General features: G+C 36.3%; 1 protein-coding gene across 1 annotated transcript in view; it reads left to right on the plus strand.

Annotated features, from left to right (window-relative positions):
- The first annotated feature begins 856 nt into the window (after nucleotides 1-856).
- The window catches only part of LOC136040867 (proton-associated sugar transporter A-like), a 134,325-nt gene continuing 109,487 nt past the window's right edge, over nucleotides 857-25,694 (plus strand). The window contains exons 1-2 of the mRNA XM_065725253.1: nucleotides 857-982; nucleotides 19,989-20,260. Coding sequence (XP_065581325.1) covers nucleotides 20,052-20,260 — 209 coding nt within the window. The 5' untranslated portion in view covers nucleotides 857-982; nucleotides 19,989-20,051. The remainder of the gene's footprint in view (nucleotides 983-19,988; nucleotides 20,261-25,694) is intronic.

Raw genomic sequence — 25,694 nt, forward strand, 5'->3', positions numbered from 1 at the left:
TCTAAAAACAAGAGTTTGGGTTCTGCCTCCTTCTCTCACTGTAAAATTCTAAAACCTACTGCATCATTGGCACTTCACTGAAGACGAATTATAGTGCAAATATTTTTTTTCGTACTTATTACGACATCAGTCCTGTAGAATGTCAAGAACTAAATAGATTTTCAGTTCCTATGGAAACTAGTACTCCTCTTTCTTTCACCAAAATTCTATTGTTAAAGCTATTATTGATAATGTGTGACAAAAATCCATGTTGATTGAAAACTTTAAAAGCTTGCTATTCTACATACAAATGAAATTACAATCCAACGTTTTGACTCTTATGGAGAGAAACTGAAAAAACAAATTTGAAAACATTTCCTTCGAAAATATTACGATGTCCATTGAAGATAAATAAGAATTGTTAAAAAAAGAAAGGAGAAGTTTTTTAAAGAAAAATAAAGAGCCATAATTACTATCTACATATTATCTTCATGAAATTTCCAAATTGTTCGGTACAAAAAGGAGTCCTTGAATAAATTTTCCTCGGATATGTTTCATTCAATTTGCGAAATGTTAAAAGGGCTGTTTAGGACCGATTTTTATTGACATATTTCTCTAATTTTACTGCTTCAGAGAATGAACGGATTATATGTCATTCTTTAAAAATTTAATTATAAAAATGAATAATTTTTTCAAAGTTTTCAATTAAAAACTAAATACAAATACATGTTATTCGATGTGATCATTTATTATTTGTTTTCCTCCAGTATGCTTTCTTCCTGCGCTTTTTAAGCAAACAGACCAAATTATTCAAAATGTAAAACCGACAGGGTTCCTTAATTTAAAAGCAATAATCGTCTTTCAGAAGAAGCCCAGCGCAAGGAGTTCCGGAAAATGGAATTCAAAAGCTTTTCTCTATGCATTAGGAAACGTAATGCTTTTTAGTTAGTTCGCTGGCGAATGTAACAACGGAGGGTTTTTTAAACTTTGTTTCTTTAAGACTGTAAGTATCTTTCAAGCATATATATTTATTAAGTGAGAAAACCAAGTTGGAAAATAAGTACCTTTTAGTGTGAGCAGTAACAGTTGTGGCAGAGGTGCTACAAGTTATGGCTGGGGGAGAGGGGTGTAAACCCAAATATTTTTCAGGGAATGTGGTTTTGCTCATAATTATTCAGTTTCTATTCCACTCAGTTCACAAACGGATGGCTTTTATCAAACAGTTCGTGGTAACGAACTGTAATAAGAAGCGACTCGGCTCGATAGTAACCAAAACTCTACAAAATGGAATTTTGATACTAATAGCTACATCAAAAGAATCGCATTTTAATGCTGATTTTAAATATAAGTTCACCAAGTTTAGTCTTACTCATCAAAAGTTACGAGCCTGAGAAAATTTGCCTTATTTTAGAAAATAGGGGGAAACACCCCCAAAAGTAATAGAATCTTAGCGAAAATCACACTATCAGATTCAGCGTATCAGAGAACCCTATTGTAGAAGTTTCAAGCTCCTAGTAAGGAGCAGCATTAAAAGCCCCAAGAAGTTTCATCTACAAAAGATGTGGAATTTTGTATTTTTTGCCAGAAGGCAGATCACGGATGCGTGTTTATTTGTTTGTTTGTTTGTTGTTTTTTTCCCCAGGGGTGATCGTATCGATCCAGTGGTCCTAGAATGTTACGAGAGGGCTCATTCTAACGGAAATGAAAAGTTCTAGTCCCCTTTTTAAGTTACAAAAAAAATTGGAGGGCACCTAGGCCCCCTCCCACGCTAAATATTTTCCCAAAGTCAACGGATCAAAATTATGAGATAGTCATTTTATTCAGCGTAGTCGAAAACCTTATAAACAAGTCTTTGAGGACGACTTACTCCCCCCCAAAGTCCCCGTGGAAGGGGCTACAAGTTACCAACTTTGACCAGTGCTTACATATAGTAATGGTTATTGGGAAGTGTACAGACGTTTTCAAGGAGATTTTTTGGTTGGGGGAGGGGTTGAGAAGAGGGGGATATGCTTGGGGAACTTCCCATCGAGGAATTTGTCATGGGGATGAAAATTTCCATGAAGGGAGCGCAGGACTTTCTGGCATTATTTAAAAAACACAACGAAAAAATAAATATGAAAAAGTTTTTTTCAACTGGAAGTAAGGAGCAGCATTAGAACTTAAAACGAACAGAAATTATTACGCATATGAGGGGCTCACCTCCTCCTAATACTTCGCTCTTTGCGCTAGAGTATTTTTAGTAATTTCAACCATTTATTCTAATCATTCTTAATGAATTGGGACAAAATTTAAGCTTTAGCGTAAAGAGCGGGGCATTGATGTGGGACCAGCCCCTTTCATATATGAAGTAATTTCTGTTCGTTTTAAGTTTTAATGTCGCTCCTTACTTACAGTTAAAAAATTTTTTTTATTTAATTTTGTGTAAAGCCCAAGGATGGAGAAATGTAGTGTGAACGCTAAGAGAGAGTTTGGCCAACTCCAGAGCAAATTGAGTCTAAACTAAAAAGAACGACCTAAATATTTGAAGTCTCATGTGAGGTGACCAAAGCTAGTTCGTCAGACAGATCAGCATCAAAGAAGAACTGTGACAGAACAGACTGAACAGATCAGCATCAAAGAAGAAACTCTCTCTGTATTAGGACAGTGTGACAAATTTGTAGTGGTAGCATTAATAAGTTTTACAATGATAGAACATAAAAATAATTTTCTTTTTCAAAAGCACTAGACTGTATAAAAACTTATTAGTTCCCTTTTACGTTAAATAGTCAATCAATTCTAAGCATCTTCAAATTACAGTTTTGAAGACACCCAAGAAAACAAATACCAAAAGTAAGAACATTCCTTTATATGTAATTAATTAAAAAAACTTTCTTAAAAAAAGTTTTTTAAAGAAAAGTTAAAACCATATTAAACGTAAGATCAGAAGAAATAGATACCTCCAATAACTCAAACTCAAAAAGACCAGAAATTACTATTAAAGAATAAACAAAACCCAAAACGAGCAGAAATAAAATAAACAACCATAGCAAAAAGACATAAATAGGTACAAATGTAAATGAATAAACAAAACTTAGAAGGAGTAAAAATTAAGCTGAATGAGCAAATCAAGCTTGAAACGAACAAAAATGTCTGCAAACAAGAGTTTGGGCTTGCCTCCTTCTCTCACTGTATAAGTCTAAAACCTACAGCTTCATTGGCGCTTTACTGAAAACTAAATGTGTTTTGAACAGTCTTGTAAATTACAAATAAAATCAAACTGAATGTTTGATATATAATACTATTAGTTTCTTAAAGATCATCTGTTCAAGATTTTATTTCACTGTAATTTTATCTTCATTTTCCACGCTGCAATAAATGGAAAAGAAAATGTTTCTAACATAGTTCTATTTCAATAGAGCACCAATGACGTACTAGGCTTTAGACTTTTACAGTTAGGGAAGGGGGCAGTATCCAATCTCTTGTTTGTAGAGAAGCTCTATTTGTCTTGAACAGTCTTAGGAAGAACTAATAAAATAAAATGAATTTTCGATAAATAATGATATTAATTGCTGAAAGCTCATCAGTTCAAAATTTAATTTTACTGTAATTTTATGGTTATTTTCAATGTCGTAATAACTTCAAAAGAAAATATTTGTAATATAATTCGTTTGCAGTAAAGTGCCAATCATGCAGTAGGTCTTAGACTGTTCCAGTGAGAGAAGGAGGCAAAACCCAAACTCTTGTTTGAAGAGAATTTTGTTCGCTCCAAGCTGATTTACATATTCAATTTAAGTTTCACTTGCTTTAAGATTTATTCACTCATTTATTGAGTACCTATTATATATCTGTTTTCTATGGTTGTTTATTTGATTTCTGTTCCTTTTGGGTACCATTTATACTTCAATAGCAAAGTATTTTTGTTCGTTTTAAGCTTGATTTGCATATTAAACTTCAGGTTTACTCGTTTTATGCTTTATTTTTTCATTTGTAGCAGCATCTGTTGTATCTTTTTTGCTATGATTATTGATTTAATTTCTGTTCGTTTTGTGCTTCATTCATTCTTTAGTAGTAATTTCTGGTATTTTAGAGTTTGAGTTAATGTAGGTTTCTATTTCTGCTGATCTTATGTTTAATATGGCCTCTACTTTTTTTTTTTTAGAAAACTTCTTTTTCGGATATTTTTTTAAAAATTAATTTTGATTTGTTTTTGATTACCAGAGTTTCAAGTTTTTCAAAATTCCCTACTTAAAAATAACTTTTATTCCAAAATTTTTGGTAAGTACTAATACAATTAAACTAAATATTTGATATATAATGATATTACTTGCTGAAAGCTCCCAGACTCAGGATTTGGTTTAATCCAGGGCTGAATTTAAAGCGTTGAGGCTTCTAGGCCCAAGCGGTTTTGCGGAACCGTTTCTGGAAGATTTTCGAGGAAATCTTAAGAACTTGGGGAATTGTGAAAGCCGCAGGGGCTATTTGTAAATCCTGGTCAGGTTTCATTGCAATTTTCATTTTATTATCAATGTTGTAATAGGCACAAAGAGAATACTTGCAATTTAATTCTTTTTAGTAAAGCATCAGTTTTGCATTAGGCCTTATGCTTTTACCGTTAGGGAAACGGACAGACCTATACTCTGGTTTGTAGTGGAGAAGTTTTGGAAAAATCTAATAAAATTAAACTGCATTCCCAAGATTTTCGGAATAGATTATCACTAATAATTTTTTTTGGTTGGCGGGTCCTGAAGGGAAGATTATGTGTCTGCCCCCATGATTTTTGGAATAAAATATCGCTAATAAGTTTCTTTGGGCGGGGGGAGGGGGTTGAGTCATAATGGGAGGTCAGGGGTAAGTTCCCATGATTTATCATTTATAATTTTAGGAGAGGAAAGGGCTTAGGGGCAAGGAAGGAGATCAGGTGTCAACTCCCATAAGTCTTGGAATAAAATGTTATTAATAAGTTGTTTTTAGGAGGTTCGGGCCACTTAGGGCCAGGGTTGAATTGCCAAAATTCGGAATAAAATATCTTTAATAAGTTTTTTGGGCGAGAGGAGGGGTTGGGCCATGCGAAGAAGGCCAGGGGTCAGTTCACTTGAGTTTTGGAATAAAATATTGTTCATAAGTCTTTTGAGTGGCGGTGGGGGTTTGGCTTATTAGATCTTTGAACTACCTCCACATAAGAGCCTTATATGCCCCCAGGATATAATATGCAATGCTTGCCCCAGAGGCTCTAGGGTTTGTGTTGACACTGGAGTTTTGTTGACCAATCTTTTGACTTATTTTAACAAAATGATTATTTCGAAAATTCGATCGGAAGGATTTAATGTAAAGAAGGCAGGAGGTTTAGTTGCCCTTCGGTCCCTTTTGATTTTTAAAAAGAAGACCAGAACTTTCAATTTCCAATGGAGTGAGCCTCCGACGAAGTTATGCGATCATTCCTTCCATAAAAATACCTTATATGCCTCTAGGTTCTGGGGGGGGGACTATGTAAATCCTGGAATTGTTACTATATGATCTTTGGTCTACTTTGGACAAAATGAAAATCTCAGAATTCTGATTGGAGGCATTTGGGGAAAAGAAGGTTGGTGGGAACCCCAGAACACAAGTTACAAACCTTGGTTTACCCACCATCTAGGGGGTGGGGATGCTGACCCTGAAGCTTTTGTTATTTGATCATTGGACTATTTCAAAGAAAATGGATATATCAAATCCTTGGGATGCATTTATGTTAAAGAGGGTCTAGGGGAGAATGTAGATGCCCTTTGATCACTTTGACTCTCAAAAACTTAGCTCAATTTCCAATAAAATGAGCTACCTCTGATCTTTATATACCCCCGGGGCATATATGTATAACTTGGCACTGTGCTCTGGGGTGTTGTGTCGACCCTGTAGTTTTTGTTAACCAATATTTTGACTTGTTTTAAGAAAAGGGCTCTCTCAAAAATTCTATTGGATGGATTTGAGGTAAAGTATTCAGGAGTTTTAGTTGCCCTTCCGTCCCTTTTGATTCTTAAAAAGGGAACTAGAACTTTCAATTTCCAATTGAGTGAAGTAATAATGACTCCGACGAAGTAACACGATCATTCCTTCTATAAGAACCTTTTATGCCTCTTGTTTCTTGGGGTGGGGGTTCAAACGCCAGAGTTGTTACTATATGATCTTTCGTCTATTTTGGACAAAATGAAAATCTCAACATTTTGGTCGGACGAATTTTGGGGAAAAACGGTTGATGGGGGGTGGGGAGCTAGTTTCCGTCATATTACTTTTGATACTCAAAAAGGGAACTAGAACTTTAAACTTATAATCATTTGAGTCCCCTCAAAGTTTACCTCTTCCATAAGAACCTTATATGCCTCCCGGCATAATTTACAATCCTTCCCGTGGACTTTTGGGGGGATTATATTGACCCCAAATTTCTTATTATCTGATTGTTGAACTGCTTAAAGAACGGCTATCTCAAAATTTTGACTGAATACGTCTAGGGAAAAGAGGGTGTGTGTAAGGGGGGAGGGGGTAGATTCTCTCAGTGGAATTTTGACCTCTTAAAAAACTAAATAAAGCTTTCAATCTCCAACAAAATGAGCCATTTCTGAAGTTTATACGATCTCTCCTTACCTAACAATCTTAAATGCCCCCGATGCATAGCTTAAAACATTTGCCCATTGGCTCTGGGGGGTTGTGTCAAACTCAGAGCCTTTTTATTTTATCTTTAAACTATTTTAAACAAAATTGCTATCTATATAAAAATTGCGATCAGATGTATTTTTGTAGCCCTCCGATCATTTTGATGCTTAAAAAGGGCACCAGAAACTCCGATTTACAATCGAATGACGCCCCTCTGAAGTTTATACTACCATTATTTCCATAAAAACCTTATAAGCCCCAGAAGCATGATTTGCAATACTTGCCCCCAGGTTCTGGGCAGGGGGAGCTGTGTTATCTCTGGAGTTTTATTATATGATTTTCGGTAAATTTGAACAAAAGGGCTATATAAATAATTTGATCGGACGCATTTGGGGAAAAGAGGGCTGGCGAGGAGGAAGGGACATTACTTTTGACTCTTAAAAAGGGAACTAAAACATTGTAACCCCGGGGCATAAGTTACAGGCCTTAGTTCCCCCACACTCTTAGGGGGGGTACTCCGAAGTCTTTTTTATTTGATTGTTGGACTATTTCAAAGAAAATGGCTATCTCAAATCCATCGGATGCATTTAAGAAAAAGAGGATGTAGAGGAGCGGGTGGTAGACACCCTCCGATCAATTTAAAGTCTTAAAAAGGTAACTCAATTTCCAGTCAAATGAGCCACCTCTGAACTTTATATGACAATCCCTTATGTAAAAACCTTATATACCACAGGGGCATAACTTGAAACACTTGCCACTGGGGTCTAGGGGGCTGTATCGACCCTGGAGTTTTCGCTATCTAATGTTTGAACTATTTTCAATACCATATCTGTCTCAAAATGTTATTGTAAGGGTTTGGGAAAGAAAGGGCAGGGGGCTTGTTAACCTCGGATCTCTTTTGACCCTTAGAAAGTGAACAAGAAATTTCAATTTCCAATGAGATGAACCCCTTCCGAAGTTTATACAAGCAGCCCATCCATAAAAACTATATATGCCCCAAAGGCATAATTTCAACGCCTGCCCGGGGGCCCTGGGGGTTTGTGTCTAACTAGAGTTTTTGTTATCTTATCCTAGAACTAAGATTAAATTTGTATCGGATGCATTTGTGGATATTCAAAATAGTGTAAGATCTGGTTTTACTTTGAAGTATCTTAGCCCTTCTGTGTAGAATTTCTTCCTGTGAGTGTTAGGGAGGCTGAGCACCTCCCACAGTTTAAAAAAATTAAAAGAGTATTTGTGGGGGGAAGTAGTTTTTTATTTTTTTTATGTTTTGGGGGGGTTGGGTGGTTTATAGGGCTGGAGGGGGCGCGTTTAAGGAGTTAGGGTTGATGGAGTTGGATGTGGACGAGGGTTGTTATCCTGGGGGTGTTTGAGAGAAGGTGATTGTGTTTTTCTTTTTGTCTCTTAATTATTATTTTAATTAGTGTAGGATGCGTCTAAGAACATTTACGTAGGTTTATTTTTATTATTATTATTAACTTAGGATGCCTCTAGGAATGTCGAAGTAGTTAATCGCTACACGTTAGCAAAACTTAAATTTTTCCCTAGCGTAGTGATTTATGTCTGTAATAGTTTATATTTTTGTTTATTATGTAAATAAAAGTCAAAAAGTCAAGTCAATTTGGGGAAAAATGGGCGTGGGGAGTACTTTTCCTCCAATAACTATTGACATCTAAAATTGGCACCATAACTTCTGATTTCCAATCAAACGAGAACCTATGAATCTTAATTTTCATTTAGTCTTCGACCTGTTTCGACTTATTTTTGTGGAAAGGATTAATCTCAGTTTTATCCGGATGTTAAAAAAGGATTATATTCTGAATTAGTTAAAGACTGAATCTATTCAGTAGTTACCAAATATTACCAGTGGTGAAAAAAAGGATTATGTTTTGAATCAAGTAGAGACTGAATATATTCAATAGCTACAAAATTACTACCTGAATGCCTGATTTGTTTGTGATTATTACCTGATTCGACTGTGACGAAATGGGCTTGTAGACGAAATTGGATATCCTCTTCTGGCCAAAGGACTTTTTAGCCTATTTTGTGGACCTCTCAAGCTATAGGCTATCTACCGTTTTAAATCATGTGAAAAGCGTACTTCGAATTTTCTCAGATTAGCTACATTCAATTTTCTTGGATTTTTCACCCCTCGAAAAAATGAGTCTTTTAACCTTATTTTTAGACTACAATCAAACTTTGAGTAACGAGAGTTGGAATTACGAACTTTTATTGAATTACGTTTGTTGCAGACAGTGATAGGATGCATTCGATGGGTGGCAGGAAACTGGTTTACTCGCCTGTGCTAAATTTCCTACAGACTAATTTCGAATCTGGAATCGAAGATGAAACGATAAATAAGTATGCAGTTGATTTTTTTGACGGATCTGTCATTTCTTCCGCCAAGGGGAAATTTTGGAACACAGTTAACCATGATGTTCAGCCAACAAAGCGTATTGGTGCTAAGACGACGTCAAATATGTCAAGAATATTCTCGATCTGCTACGTCAGTGTGATAATGACGATTTGGATATTCCTTGCTACGTCACTCGTGTACCTGCTGAAGTCCCCTATGTACCAGCGGTAGTATATTCTAGACTAGCTATGAACAGATGTTAAAAGCTATGTCTTCTAAAATGGTGTCTTACGAAACCAATTTACCACCCCTTTCATCTCGTAAATATTAAAATCATGCCACTGTGATTATCTTCAAGGTTCCGCCTGATCTGAGCAATCCTACGAAACGGAAACAAGCTCTGGAACAAGTTTGTAGTCATGAATCGATTCTGTCGGTTAAACCTGTTGGTGACAAGATGATTGTGTTTATTGGTAAAACCGCTGCCGCGGAGTTCCGTATCTCGGCCCAGTCTGTCCTATCCTCTTCAATCGTGAAAATGAAAGCCAAAAAGTATTGTGGTTTAGTTAAAGCCATTGAAAGTGATTTCGAACTTGCTTTGTTTAAGGAGGTCACTGGGATCACTGATACAACTCGTCTTGGCAACTCGAATTCTGTAAAGTTCTGCTTTACGGATGCCAGATCACTCGACATTGCTTTGAAAGATGGTATCCGGATTGAGTATGGATCATTTCAAGTATTTGTTTTTCACGATCTCCCACAGTCCTGTCACAAGTGCCGTTCACCCAACCACCTATAGGCAGCGTGTGGCAGTTCTTTTCCGAAATGCTCTCGATGTGCTGGTCCTCATGAGGCAACACGTGATTCGCCGTGTCATATGCAGCCCAAATGCGCTAACTGTGATGGATCCCATGTTTCTTATATCCCAAGGTGCCCTATTCTATGTGATATTGTTCACAGCAGAAAGAAAACCCCAAAATTTTAAATGAATGAATTGGTCGTTTCCATAGTTTCATATAACATAAATAAAACTAAGGATAAAGATGATTCAATTGAGTATTTGCTTTCTAATAATGATATTGTGTGCTTGCAGGAGCATCTACTATGTTATTCTTCTGCTAGTTTCTTAAAGCAAAAATAAAACAAAAATCATTTTTATTTTGTGGTGAGTGCTCGATGTACATGTGGTTGCCCCTCCGGTGATCTTGCGTGCATAGTAAATAAAAAGCTGTCCCATTTATCTCCGGTATAGTATTTTTCAGACAGACATTTTTTGGCTGTCCGGCTAGGCAATAATGTGCTTGTAAACTGTTATTTGCCATGGAACAAAACTACAGTTTTATCCCTGAATACTTATGCGAAAGCTTGAGCACAGCTGGAGAAGTTACTTAAGGACATTAGTTCCAACGATCTCAGTGGGTTGTTTTGGGGGATATGATTACTAATTTAAATGCAATTTTCCCACGTTCAGAAATATTTCTAGATATTTTCCTTAGCCCGTACCGTGTTGTCAAAAATGATATAGGTTACACTTACGTTCATCACACCGGGTTTACATCAAATATTGATCATTGTGCATTAAGTGCATGCCTAGTTTCTTCTTTAGTTCCTGTTGACGACCCGTCTTAGTGGAAAAAATTTCCCTAAGAATTAAAATATTGGAAAAATCTTTCAGATAGTTCCAAGTTTGATAAATATAATACTCAATGCAATGTTTCTTCGTCTCGATCGCTGTCACACTACTCTCAAATTTTCTCGAAGTTAAATCATTCTGTGTATTTGGTGTATAGTAAGTTGCTAAACATTTGTTTACGTCGTAACCTGTCACAGCGGCATGTCTTACCTGTTTCGTATGACCTTATCATTAAGTCAGTGAAGCGGTTCAAATTAAAATCATGGGATATAGATGGTATTTCTGTTAAAAATATCCGACCTGATTCCAAGGAACTGATGTTTCATTTGGAGTTATTATTTCAAATGTGTTTCCATTGTTCCTGATAGTTTCGTTTATGGAACTGTTACATCAATATTGAAACGCGGAAAGGATGCTTCTGCTTATTCTTCTTATCGCCCCATTACAGTCACGTGTAGGCTAAGCAAGATTTTTGAATATATTTTACTCTCGTCAATTAATGAGAGCGCATTTTATGGAGAAAATCAGTTTGAGTTCAAGCAAGGTATAAGTTGTGCACATGCCTGCAGGGCACTCGCGAGTGTTCTACGTCAAGCCTCTCAACGAAATGAGTAAGTTCATTTTTGTTCGTTAGATATTTCTAAGGCGGTCGGTAGTTTCGTTTATAGTCAAGCTTTATGTTCTCTTTCTGTAAACGATGTAAATATTTTTATTATCTTTTTTCTGAGATATTGGTACAGTCATGCACACTTGCGTTTAAAGCTAAATGGGACTCTCATGCAAGAAAATATTGCAGTCCATTGTGGTGTACGTCTAGGCGGAGTATTGTCACCTTATATTTTCAAGATGTGTATTGCTGGGATAATTGCCAAGATCTCTCGGACGTATTTTATGGGGTTTACGGACATGTCATATATTGCTAACGTATATGATATTATTCTTATCAGTAAATGCAAATCTTCCCTGTCCCACACAGTACAAAGTCCTCTAAAAATTCAAAATACATCCATTCCTTCTGTTGAAAATTTTGATGGCTTGGTTTAACAATTTGTAAAATATTTTGTCTTTCCAACAGTCTGCAATATCTGAAGCTTGTAAAAAAGTCTGATTTGGATAATCTAAGATTGTGTCAAACCGGTCTAGGTATAATCGAAAGGCTCAGGTTTCTTTGTATTCAGTTTTTTTGTGATCACTCTGTACTTTATCTTTCTGGGATCTTCATTCTACTGAAAAAGAATGACTTATGTAAACTACGTAGATGTTACTATAAATACTGTAAATACCTACTTTACCTACCTCCATCGTATAGAAATCGGAGAATAATCCGAAAATATAAAGCTCCCGATATAACTGCACAATTACAGGAGCTTCATGAAAAGTTATTGGTACAAGCATATCGACAGCTTACCCTGCATCACGGGCTCATCCGTTTGTTACGTTGACTTTTTTCCTTGTTGATTTTGTTGTACTTATTGGCTTGAAATTTTGTCCTCATCCGTTTATTCTGTTGATTTTTTTGCACTTATATGTTGTTTTCTTTTTCTTGTGTTGTTTTCTTTTCTGATGTTTATTTCTGTTTTCTCTCTTTTTATTCCAATATTCTCACATCATATTTTGCAGTGGGTTACAAATAAATTATTATTGTTATTTTTATACGACCATCCCTTCCATATGAGGTGCCTCCGGGGAAAAGAAATTGGAGCCTTATTGTCTTGAGTTTTCTGAGGGGAGGCTAGTTGCCATCGTATCACTTGACTCCAGAAAGGGAACTAGAAATTTCAATTTTATTTCATTCATTTGAGTCCTCCTCGAAGCTTCAACGGCCACCTTTTTTCGTAAAAACCTTATATGCCCCCTGGACATAAGTTATAACACTTAAATAATGACGAAGACCACACTGCCTTTCCATAATACAACTACAGAAGAGAGAATAAAGAGGAATTTTTTTTCTCCAAGACAGTGAACCAACAAAACCTATTTGAATATTTCGGCCCTATATCTAAGGGCCGTCTTCACCAAAGAAAATAATAAACAATAAAACACTTACAATAAAAGTTTTCGGTTAAAAATCCATTCTTTTTTTTAAATAGCCTTGTCATCTTTAGTTCTAAACGAAAAGCTCAGCCAAGACTGTGTGATAAAAGCTAACATTTTACAAGCTAAAAAGGTTCATTCAAATACAGTTAGTTCAATGAATGAACCTTTTTAGCTTGTAAAATGTTAGCTTTTATCACACAGTCTTGACTGAAGTTTTCGTTAAGAAGTAATGATACCAAGGCTATTTTTTTAAAAAAAGAATGGATTTTTAACCCAAAACTTTTATTGTAAGTATTTTATTGTTTACTATTTTCTTTGCTGAAGACGGCCCTTAGATATAGGGCCGAAATATTCAAATAGGTTTTGTTGGTTCACTGTCTTGAGGAAAAAAGTCCTCATTATTCTCTCTTCTGTAGTTGTGTTGTAACACTTCCCAGGCTCTCGGGGAGGGGGAGAGGGGGGTATGTTGACCACAAAGTTTCATCATCTGATCCTCCGACTATTTCAAACAAAATGGCAATCCCAAAATTCTAACCGGATGCGTATGGGGGAAAAGGGTGGGGGGATATATTCCCGCAAATCACTTTTGATGAATCTAAAAACAAAAATTTAAATTTCCAATCAAATGATCCACATCTGATGTTCATACGACCACACCTTAAATAAAAGTTTATCTGTCCCCCGGGCAAAACTTATAGCACTGCCCCCGGGCTCGAGGGGGTTGTGTTGATCCCAGAGTTTGTTATTATATCTTTCAGATATTTTGAACAAAATGGCAATCTCAAAATTTGATCAGAAGCATTTGGGAAAAAAGGGCCTTGGGGGGGGCTACTTGCCCTACGATCACTTTTGACTCTTGAAATGGGCACTAAGATTCTGATTTACAATTGAATGAGCTAACTCCGTAGTTTATACTACCATCCCTTCCATAAGTCCCTTATACGCCACAGAGGCATAATTTACTTTTTTGCCCCCAGTTTTACCTTGAGTCTTTGTTTAATAGTCTTTGGTCTATTTTGAACAGAGTGGCTAAATACATAAATCGATCAGACGCATTTGGGGGAAAGGGGGTTGGCGGGGAAGGGGGACTAGTTGCCATCGGATCACTTTTCACTCTTAAAAATGGATTTAGAACTTTTAATCTTTGACCAGTTGAGTCCCCTCCGAGGTTAATGCGACCACATATTTCATACAAAGTTTACATGCCCCCAGGGCATCAGTTAAAACCCTTGCCCCGGGTTCTGGTGGAAGGGAGGGTATGTTGACCCTGAAGTTTTGTTACCTGATCTTTTGACCATTTAAAACAAACTGGCGATCTCAAAATTTTTATCTGATGCATTTGGGAAAAGAGGGTGTGGGTGATAGATGCCGTGCGATCCCATTTGACTCAAAAACGTACCAAGAACTTCCAATTTCCAATCAAATGAGCCATCTCTGAAGTTTATACGACCTCTCCTTAGATAAGAAACCTTATATGCCCCTGGGACATAATGTACAATACCTGGGGTTTATATATTGGGCCTCTGGAGGTTTTTGTTGACCTCGGAGTTTTTATTATCTGATGTTTGAACTATTTTTAACAAAATGGCTATCTCAAAATTTTATCGGATGGGTTTCGAGAAAAAATGGCGTGGGAGGGAGGATAATTGCCCTTTGATATCTTTTGACTCCTTAAAAGTGAAGTGGAAATTTCAATCTCCAAGAGCCCTCTATGAAGTTTATACAAGAATCCCTTCTATAAGAACCATATATGCCCTCAGAGTCTAACTTACAACGCCTGCCCAGGCCCTGGAGGGTTGTGTTGACCTCCAAGTTTTCATTATTTGCAGTTTGAACTAAATTTTAACAAAATGGCTGTCCCAAAATTTTTCTCAGGTTTATTTGGGGAGAAGGGGCGTGGGGGGCTAGTTGCCCTCTGATCACTTTCGCTGTCATTCTCAAAAGGGCACTAGTGCTCTTGATTTCCAATCGAATGAGCCACCTTTTAATTTTATACGACGATCCCTTCCATATGAAGTGCCTCTGGGAAAAAAAACAAAACATTTGAGCCTTTTTGCCTTTACTATAGGTAAGGATTTAGAATTACCTCTGATTTTTACTTTCTCAGCTTTTCCAGGGTTGAAAATCGAATCTGCTTCCTAAAGAAACGAGATAGAGGAGCTTGGTTAAATGCCAAACTATGTTGCATTTTCTGGTGGTATTAAGGGAATAAGAAGAAATGTGTAAAGGAGGCATAAGAAATAACTTTTTCTATGGAAGAAAGTATCAAAAAGAAAATACTAAAAAAGCTAAAAAACTAAAAAAAAAGGTAAAAACCAAAAAAGAAAAAAACTAAAAAAACTAAAAATAGGTAAAAACTACAAAAAAAACTGAAAAGAAAAAACAACTAAAAACTAATAAAAAAACTAAAAAAAACTAAAAACTCAAAAAGAAAAACACCGGGACACAAATGACGACCGGGACAGAGGGAATATAAATGACGGCCGGGATGCTCACAGAGAAATTACAGACTGGGACCCTGGGACACAAATTACGACCGGGATACTGGGAATATAAGCGACGACCGGGACACAGGGACACAACCACAAGGGGGATGCCGGGGGCACAGGGGTATATATAACTAATATGGCGCGTAACGACTTACGTGCGTGGGGGGGGGGGGGGCTTGGGGGGCGCGAAGCACCCCCACCGACTAGGTGTTGGGGTGGCGCTTCGCCCCCCCCCCCCCGCGCGTAAATCGTTACGCGCCATATTAGTTACGCGCCATTGTAGTTGTGTCCCTATGTCCCACCTGTGAATATATATATATATATATATATATATATATATATATATATATATATATATATATATATATATATATATATATATATATATATATGTTTTTAACTACGTAAAACTTGCGAATATACAACATTCTTTGCTGTCCCATCGTCTGTGCATATAAATAGATTGTCAGGTTTACCGACTCTTGAACATGCAACGCATAATGGTCCATGGGAAAACAATCCGTATTCAGATCTATACCTCATGATTCTATTGATTGCCCTTGAGCTTTGTTGATGGTGATTGCTAATCGACCATTTCCTTTGTTGCCGTCGTCTGTTTTTTTTCTGTTTTTGTGATTCCTCGGCACGCTTTCTTTTCTTACTTTCTCTATCAGCCGCAAGCCTGTTTTCATGCTGTTCTTGTGATTCCTCGGCACGCTTTCTTTTCTCACTTTCTCTATCAGCCGCAAGTCTTTTGGCATAGACTCTTTGAGCAGCTTCCTCGGGTGTTGCCATTGTAGGTTCTTCAGTCATTTTACAATTAGAAATTTCTCTTTCAACGGTCTTCTTACAATTAAAAATTTGTCTTTGAACGATATTCTTAAATACCTGTGTCCTGGTCGTCATTTATATTGCCTGTGTCCCGGTCGTCATTTGTGTCCTGGTATCCCAGTCTGTAATTTCTCCTTGAGTGTCCCGGTCGTTATTTATATTCCCTCTGTCCCGGTCGTCATTTGTGTCCCGGTCTGTAATTTCTCTTTGAGTGTTTTTCTTTTTAGTATTTTTTAGTTTTTTACATTTTTTCTTTTTTCAGTTTTCTTTTTCTTCTTTATTTTTCAGCTTCACTATGAAATGCACATCGCCGAACCTTTGTTTTTTTTAACTAAAATCTGGTAGGCATTGATGACCTTATCCAAGTCAAGATCCCAAACCCAATCATCATCGCTATCATTTTCAGTTTTGATATGTTTTGACTCTCGCTGTCCAGGTGGATCTTCATCTAACTGCGCGGTTTTGCGTTCTTTAGCCTCAAGCCTGTTTCCTTGCTGTTCTTTTGATTCCTCGGCACGCTTTCTTTTCTGACTTTCTCTATCAGCAGCAAGTTTTTTGGCATAGACTCTTTGAGCATCTTCATCGGCTTTTGCCATTGTAAGTTCATCAGTCATTTTAAACTTAAACATTAATAGATTTCTACGTGAACATATATGTCTTAAATATCTTTAATGACGTCACCGTCATAGCAAAAATGACGACAACTAACTTCATGACGCCAGTCGACACAGAAACATGACGTCACCTGATCCACAGACAGACAACTTATTTTTATATATATAGACTAGCTGTTGGGGTGGCGCTTCGCGCCACCCCAACACCTAGTTGGTGGGGCGCTTCGCGCCCCCCAAGCCCCCCCCCGCGCGCGTAAGTCGTTACGCGCCATATTAGTTACGCGCCATTGTAGTTGTGTCCCTGTGTCCCACCTGTGAATAGAGATAGATATAAATATATGTTTTTAACTACGTAAAACGTGCGAATATACAACATTTTTCGCTGTCCCATTGTCTGTGCATATAAATAGATTGTCAGGTTTACTGACTCTTGAACATGCAACATATAATTGTCCATGGGAAAAACAATCCGTATTCAGATCTATACCTCATTATTCTAATGATGTGTCCCTGTGTCCCGGTCGTCATTTATATTCCCTGTGTCCCGGTCGTCATTTGTGTCCCGGTGTCCCGGTCTGTAATTTCTATTCGAACAATCCCTGTGTCCCGGTCGTCATTTATATATCCCGCCTGTGCCCCCGGCGTCCCCGTTGTAGTTGTGTCCCTGTGTCCCGGTCGTCATTTATATTCCCTGTGTCCCGGTCGTGATTTGTGTCCGGGTGTCCCAGTCTGTAATTTCTCTTTGAGGTTCCCGGTCGTCACTTATATTCCCTCTGTCTCGGTCGTCATTTGTGTCCCGGTCTGTAATTTCTCTTTGAGTGTTTTTTCTTTTTAGTTTGTTTTTAGTTTTTTACCTTTTTTCTTTTTTCAGTTTTCTTTTTGTTGTTTATTTTTCAGCGTCACTATGAAATACATATCGCCGAACCTTTGTTTTTTTAACTAAAATCTGGTAGGCATTGATGACCTTATCCAAGTCAAAATCCCAAACCCAATCATCATCGCTATCATTTTCAGTTTTGATATGTTTTGACTCTCGCTGTCCAGGTGGATTTTCATCTAACTGCGCGGTTTTGCGTTCTTTAGCCGCAAGCCTGTTTCCTTGCTGTTCTTTTGATTCCTCGGCACGCCTTCTTTTTTCACTTTCTCTTTTAGCAGCAAGTCTGCTTTCGCGTTGCTCTGGTAGTTCCTCGGCACGCTTTCTTTTCTGACTTTCTCTATCAGCAGCAAGTTTTTTGGCATAGACTCTTTGAGCATCTTCATCGGCTTTTGCCATGGTAAGTTCATCAGTCATTGTAAACTTAAACATTAATAGATTTCTACGTGAACATATGTCTTAAATATCTTGAATGACGTCACCGTCAAAGCAAAAATGACGACAACTAATTTCATGACGTCAGTCAACACAGAAACATGACGTCACCTGATCCACAGACAGACAGACAGACAACTTATTTTTATATATATAGATAGATAGATATAATTCTAAAATTGTCAGGTAATTTTCTATTTTGAAATAAAAACTAAAAATTATTGCTCAGACAACATAAATATTTTTGATATTTACATAATAGCTTTAGTGGTTCTGGACTGAAAACTAAATATGCTAATCAAATTGGGAATTGCAATCTTTTAGGTTGAAAGGGCAGATCCATTGGAATCATGAGAATGCGTGGAATAAGAAAAGCCTCACCCTCAAAAGGCCCTGTCAAGATTGTTGCCTCTATTACGTTATAACAGATATAACACGTCATTTGTGTCCCGGTGTCCCGGTCTGTAGTTTCGTTAGTCGACAAACATGACGTCAGACGACAAACAACTTCATGACGACATACAGCTCAATCCTTATAATGACGTCAGTCGACAAACATGACGTCAGTCGACAGACAGACAAACAACTTATTTTTATATATATATATATATATATATTATGCATCAGTATTACAATGACTTCATATCACCAGAATTGAAGTTAAAAGTATCTTAAATTTCTATTTTAATAGATGTTTTTTTTTATTTTAGTTCTCAGTTCTGAATCTCTAAAGCAATTATGGAAACTGCAAAAATATTTAAGGTGTTTCATCAAAAATTACAAGTTTTTATTTGAAATGCGACGATACCTACGACAAAATAAATACCAATATCTCAGTTATCAGTTCTGAATCTCGAATGGTATTGTGTAAACTGTAAAAATATTTATGGTATCTAATTAAAAATTATGATTTTTAATAGAAACTTGAAACAGTTAAAAGAAGTTTTATTTTCTATCAGGTTAAATCCACTTAGAGCATAAAAAGAGAGGACAGAATAAACACAATAAGCTTACAGTTTCAACGCCACAAAATGAACTTAACAAAATCGAATTGCAAGAATTACATCTATGACGCATGAAACATTAGAAAAGGAACATGGCTCAGTATAAAATGCCAAGTGTAATTAATCCATTTGAAAAAAGGCGTTTATACAGTTTCATAATGCCTAGAAGACAAATGAACCACCTAGACCATCAAATGTGACAAGACCAATCCGAGTAGCTAAGGTAAAGGGCATTGAAAAATGATTAAAGTAATGTTGAACGAAAATGAAGCACAAGTATATACAGTCTAAACGCTTTTGTCAGCAGCAATTACAGCGAGTCAAAAACAAAAGTGAAGAACAAAGACACATACGGTTGGGAAATAAGAGGCAGCAAGAATTAAAACTACTCAAAACAAAAGTGAAGAACAAAGAAATATAAAGATAGAAGATATACCACAGTGAGAACAAGGTAATATTCAATTAAAAGGTAATATTCAATCACAAGCAATCACGCAAAAGAGAGTTTCAGAACGCGTCAAGAATGGAATGAAATAAAGAATTGTGCTGTTAGAAGACAAGCGACGGCAAAAATCAGAACGAGCCTAAAATGAAACTGAAGTAGAAAAGAAATATTACGTTAGCAGAACAACACCGTAGCAATCTTCGACGCCAAGAAAATTTGGCATAAAAGCTAGTACACATCTACAAATATACCATAAAAGAAGCAACTATTCATTACAGGTCATTGGGATCCTTCAGCGTTATATGTATCTCATGGTGAGCTCACCATTTTCCTAAGGAACGAGTAGCAAACAAAGCTGACTCATTTGGGGGATGCTACTCACAACGACAATCTCTTTATACAAGTTTACCACATTTAAGTTTGTTTGCATGCATGTGAGTTTGTTTGTGTATGTGTTAACCTACAATGATACAGATGATACAATAGCTGCTAATAGGTAATTTCGATGAATCATGCTGGACTGTGATAGTTTTCATAATATATTCTTTTCTAATTATCTATACTAATACATCATCGGCCATATGGAATTTCTCATATCAATCTCTTTTGTTTAAACTAGTATAACATAATTACAGAAAGTAATTAGGTTTTTTGGGACATAAAAGCAAGTTCTATTTTTATTTTCCAGAAATGATCCAGTCTTTCTAAGAATAGAGTATAAGCCCCTGAAATCTACGATTCAGGTGGAAATATGGCGGAAAAACTGGCCCAATATACAGGGAGCATCCATCTGCTAAGAGGTCGTGCAAGAGATGCTTGGCAAGGCCTCATTGAAGTTGCTCCGAAAGAGAAGCTGAAAAATATTCAAGAAGAAACAAACGAAAAGATACGAAAACTAAAGGAGAAAGCAATAATAAATCTGAATAAAGGAGATGGAAACGATTATTCGCATATTTTCAGGTCAGTTTTCAGTATACATTCATTTTATTCATTCACTGACTGTGTCAGCCGTTCGTTATCGGAAAATAAACGATAGAAATTCATTTCGAGAATGACCATTGGGATATGCTAGGTTAAACGGAATATGATGACACTTGATTTATTTCGAACTAGGACATCCGAAAAAGAGGCATACAGATTTTTCTCTAAATCACTGGTCAATTTGGATTTGATTAAATAAAAAAAACTAATTTTTTTAACTGAAAGTAAGGAGCGACATTAAAACTTAAAACGAACAGAAATTACTCCTTATATGAAATGGGTTGTCCCCTCCGCAATCCCTCGCTCTTTACACTAAAGTATTTGATTGTTTTAAAAAGTAGAACTGTGGCAAAGAGTCAAACTTTAGCGTAAAGAGCGAGGGATTGCCGAGGGGACAACCCATTTCATATACGGAGTAATTTCTGTTCGTTTTAAGTTTTAATGTCACTCCTTACTTTCAGTAAAAAAAACTAGTTTTTTTTATTTAATTTCTGAACGTTTTTGAATTAATGCATGTTTGATTTTGGCTCTCCGCGCATAAATTATTGAAATGAAATTTGCATATTAATTCTTTTTTTGGCTCAATGGCTTTCTCTTAGTTTTGATCAAACGATTTTGAAAAATAAGGGTGGGGGAGGAGGCCTAGTTGCCCTCCAATTTTTCGGTTACTTAAAAAGGTAACTAGAACTTTTAATTTTTAACGAACGTTTTTATTAGTAAAAAATACACGTAACTTAAAAATTAACTTACGTAACAAACTTTTATATCCTTATATTTTTATAATGTATATGAGGGGGTTTGTCCCCTCGTTAATACCTCACTCTTTACGCTAAATTTTAAGTTTCGTCCCAATTCTTTAAGAATTGACCCCTGAATCAGAAAGGCCGTAGAATAAATAGTTGAAATTACTAAAAATACTTTAGCATAAAGAGCAAGGTATTTATTTTCTCCTAAATACCTCGCTCTTTATGCTAAAGTATTTTTAGAACCCCTCGTATGCGTAACAATCTCTGTTCGTTTTAAGTTTTAATGCTACTCCTTACTTTCAATTGAAAAAAACTTTTTCATGTTTATTTTTTCATTTTTTTTATAGTAATGCTAGAAAATCTCGCGCCCTTTTCATTGAATTTTTCTTCCCCCATGACATATTCCTCCAAAGAAAGATCCTCCCACATAGCACCCTCCCCTCAACCCCACACCCAAATCAAAAAAATCCCCCTGAAAGCGTCTGTACACTTCTCAATAACCATTACTGTGTGTAAACACTGGTCAAAGCTTGTAACTTGCTGCCCCTCCCCCAGGAACTCTGGGGGGAGTAAGTCATCCCCAAAGACATAGTTCTTATTGTTTTCAACTATGCGGAACAAAATGGCTATCTCAAAATTTTGATCTGTTGACTTTGGGAAAAAGTGAGCGTGGAAGGGGGCCTAGGTGCCCTCCAATTTTTTCGGTCACTTAAAAAGGGCACTAGAACTTTTCATTTCCGTTAGAATGAGCCCTCGTGCAATATTCTAGGACCACTTGGTCGATACGATGACCCCTGGAAAAAAAAAGAAGAAAAAACACGCACCCATGATCTGTCTTCTGGCAAAGAATACGAAATTCCACATTTTTGTAGATAGGAGCTTGAAATTTCTGTTATAGGGTTCTCTGATACGCTGAATGCAATGGTGTGGTCTTCGTTAAGATTCTATGACTTTTAGGGGGTGTTTTCCCCTACTTTCCAAAATAAGGCAAATTTTCTCAGGCTCGTAGCTTTTGATGACAAAGACTAAATTTGAGAAATCTTATATATTTAAAATCAGCATGAAAATCCAATTCTTTTGATGTATCTTTTAGCATAAAAATTCCCTTTTTTAGAGTTTCGTTTACTATTGAGCCGGGTCGCCTACTACACTTCGTTACCTCGAACTGTTTGATATTCACGAGACGCAAAAGGTTTGCGCGTCATGGACACTTGCTTTTAATTAAAAATATGACAAATACAAGAAAAAATTACACTTCGTTTTTAGTTTTAATGCTAATACGAAAAAAAAGGTATCGAGAGCAAGTCCGTGGCTTACAAGTTATTTTCTAATTTTTTTCGGGACTGGGGACAGGGGAGCTTCAACAAAAGTAGTGAACTATACGCAAAATATATGAACCTGTAACAATACCCCTCTCTCTCTCTCTCTCTCTCACTCTGTCTCTCTCCGACTCTCTCTCTGTCTCTGTATCTCTCTCTCTCTCTCTCTCTCTCTCTCTCTCTCTCTCTCTCTCTTCTCTTCTCTCTCTCTCTCTCTCTCTCTCTCTCTCTCTCTCTCTCTCTCTCTCTCTCTCTCTCTCTCTCTCTCTCTCTCTCTCTCTCTCTCTATTTGTTTTTTAGTTTTTTTCTTTCTTAGCGAATCCCTGTTAAGAAAAGCAATAGAAAATTTCACTAAATAATAGTAAGTATAAAAACATTTATGTGCTACACAATATAAACTGATTGACCGTCTTAGTTATTGTTGACATTACACGTTAGTAGCACTTACTTTAATGCAAACGGCTAATTCAAAGTATTTAGTTATATATATATATATATTTAAAACTTCAACCTAGACGATAAGAATACTAAAAATAAATACTATAGTTCAGACATAGAGTCTTTCGATGCTAGTCAACTGTGGATCCAGGGTTTTGAGGAAGGGACTGAAATTAAAAATTGAAAGATAAACCGGAAATTTTGTATAATTGCTGGCACTTTCAAGGAGAAAGCAGAGATCAAAACTTTAAGAACAAATGGTTCATTGCTCAGCAGTATACAAAAACTTGACCGGAAACATATATTTTTGGAAAAATGTTGAATCGATTTGCTTTTTCAACATTTTCACTTGGTACCATTTTCCCCCTTATTGGGCGAATATTTGCTGTTTTGCGGTCCAAAATGACTGAAAATCTCGCTGTATCATTTCCACGAAGTGCCCAATGGCTATACTGTGATATCTAACAAAAATATTTATTGATCAGTATCAATATTAAAGTTAAATCATTCTCCTCTTGAACAGCACTACTAACTTATTGATTTAGAAACCTTAAAAATAAGTCGTTCTCAAAGAGACTGGATCCGGGAAGGGGAACAAAAAAAAAATAATTCTCATCTAATTTCGTTGTAGGTGCACTTATATGCCTATGATGATTTTTGAAGGACATAGCCTTCATGGGGATCATGTGTAGAACGTCAAATTTCGAGATATTAGGTCCCAATGCTATCCAACTAAATTTAATTCACTTTATTATTATTGTGGAAGATCAGATAACACTTTCAAGACCAATTTGACACAGAAAGTATGATAATTATTTGATAGAGAAATAACAAGAGTAGTGAGTGGAAAAACAAATAATAAACAATGGAAACAAAAATAAAAACAAAACAATAAAAACAAAACAATGGAAAAACAAATCTGGAATAAAATAAAGAATCGCATTTTAATGCTAATGTTAAATGCATGAATTTCATAAAGTTTAGTCTTACCCATCGAAAGTTAAGAGCATGAGAAAATTTGCCTTATTTCATAAAATAGGGGGAAACACCCCCTAAAAGTCATAGAATCCTTATGAAAATCACACCATTAGATTCAGCGTGTCAGTGAAATCTTTAATAAGAGTTTCAAACTCCTATCTACAAAAATGTGGAATTTTGTATTTTTTGCCAGAAACAGACCACGGATGCGTGTTTATTTTGTCTATTTTTTTCCCAGAGATGATCATATCGACCCGGTGGTCCTAGAATACTGCGATAGGGCTCATTCTAACAGAAATTAAAAGTTTTAAATTCCATTTTTAAGGGAACAAAGAATTGGAGGGCACCTAGGCCTCCTCCAAAGCTCATTTTCCCCCAAGTCACCGGTTATAAATTTGAAATTGTCATTCTGTTAATAAATATATCTTTGGGGACGATTTAATCAACCAAAATCCCTGGGGGATGGGCTGCAAGTTACAAACTTTGACCATTGTTTACATATAGTAATGGTTATTACGAAGTACACAGACGTTCTCAGCGGTACTTTTTCGCATTGGGGTGGAGTTGGTCAGAAGAGGGGGCTAAGTGGGAAGATCTTTTCATGGAAGAATGTATCATGAAGGAAGAGAATTTCAATGAAGAGGCACTGGATTTTCTAGTATTGTATAAAAATATACAATGAGAAAATGAATAAATTTTTTCACCTGGAAGTAATGAATACCATTAAAACTTAAAATGAACATAAAATATTACGTATAAAAAGGGGTCCGTCTCCTCCACAATACCTTGCTTTTTACGCTAAAGTATTTTATTAATTTCAACCATTTATTCTACGGCCTTTGTGATTCAAGGGTCATTCTTAAAGATTTTGGATAAAATTCAAGCTTTAGTGTAAATAGCGAGGTATTGACGAGGGGAAACCACTCATATACGTAATAAAAATACACAAATATAGAAGTTCGTTACCTAAGTTCATTCGTAAAGTTTGCATATTTGTTACTGACAAAAACTTTCATTAAAAAATTAAAAAAATCTAGTTGCATTTTTAAGTAGACAAAAATTGGAGGACAACTAGGCCCCCTCCCCCACCCTTTTTTAAATCGAAATCATCCAATAAAAACTATGAGAAAGCCATTTAGAAAAAAAAAATATTATGCAAATTTTGTTTCAATTATTCATGTGCGGTAAGCCAAAATCAAAACATGCATTAATTCAAAAACATTCAGAAATTAATTAAAAAAAACAAGTTTTTATAGCTGCAAGTAAAGAGTGACAATAAAACCTACAACGAACAGAAATTACTCCGTATATGAAAGGGGTTGTCCCCTCCGCAGCGCCTCGCTCTTTACGCTAAAGTTTTTTTATTGTTTTAAAAGGTAGAGTTGCGACAGAGTCAAACTTTAGCACAAAGAGCGAGGCGTTTTGGAGGGGACAACCCCTTTCATATACAGAGTAATTTCTGTTCTTTTTGAGTTTTAATGTCGCTCCTTACTTGCAGTTAAAAAACTTGTTTTTTTTTTTATTTAATCGTAGTTGAACTCATGAAATAAAAATATACCCCGGACATTTTGACTTTGAAACTCCATGGAGTCTTCAGCGCTAAATAAAAAGACAAAACAAAGAACTAGAACATCAACAAAATGAAATAAAGCGGACTTAAATGCAGTAAAATAAAACAAGAAAATAGAAAGTGGTCATTATTTAGACACTGAAATTCAGAGCAAAAATAGAAAATGAGAAACACAACAAATAGATAATAGGCCAACTTTGTTGATTCCAAAAGCAACACACCACACACACACACACACACACACACACACACACACACACACACACACACACACACACACACACACACACACACACACACACACACACACACACACACACACACACACACACACACACACACACACACACACACACACACAC

This window comes from Artemia franciscana, chromosome 21, assembly GCF_032884065.1.
Source record: "Artemia franciscana chromosome 21, ASM3288406v1, whole genome shotgun sequence".
In the NCBI taxonomy this organism is placed as follows: domain Eukaryota; kingdom Metazoa; phylum Arthropoda; class Branchiopoda; order Anostraca; family Artemiidae; genus Artemia; species Artemia franciscana.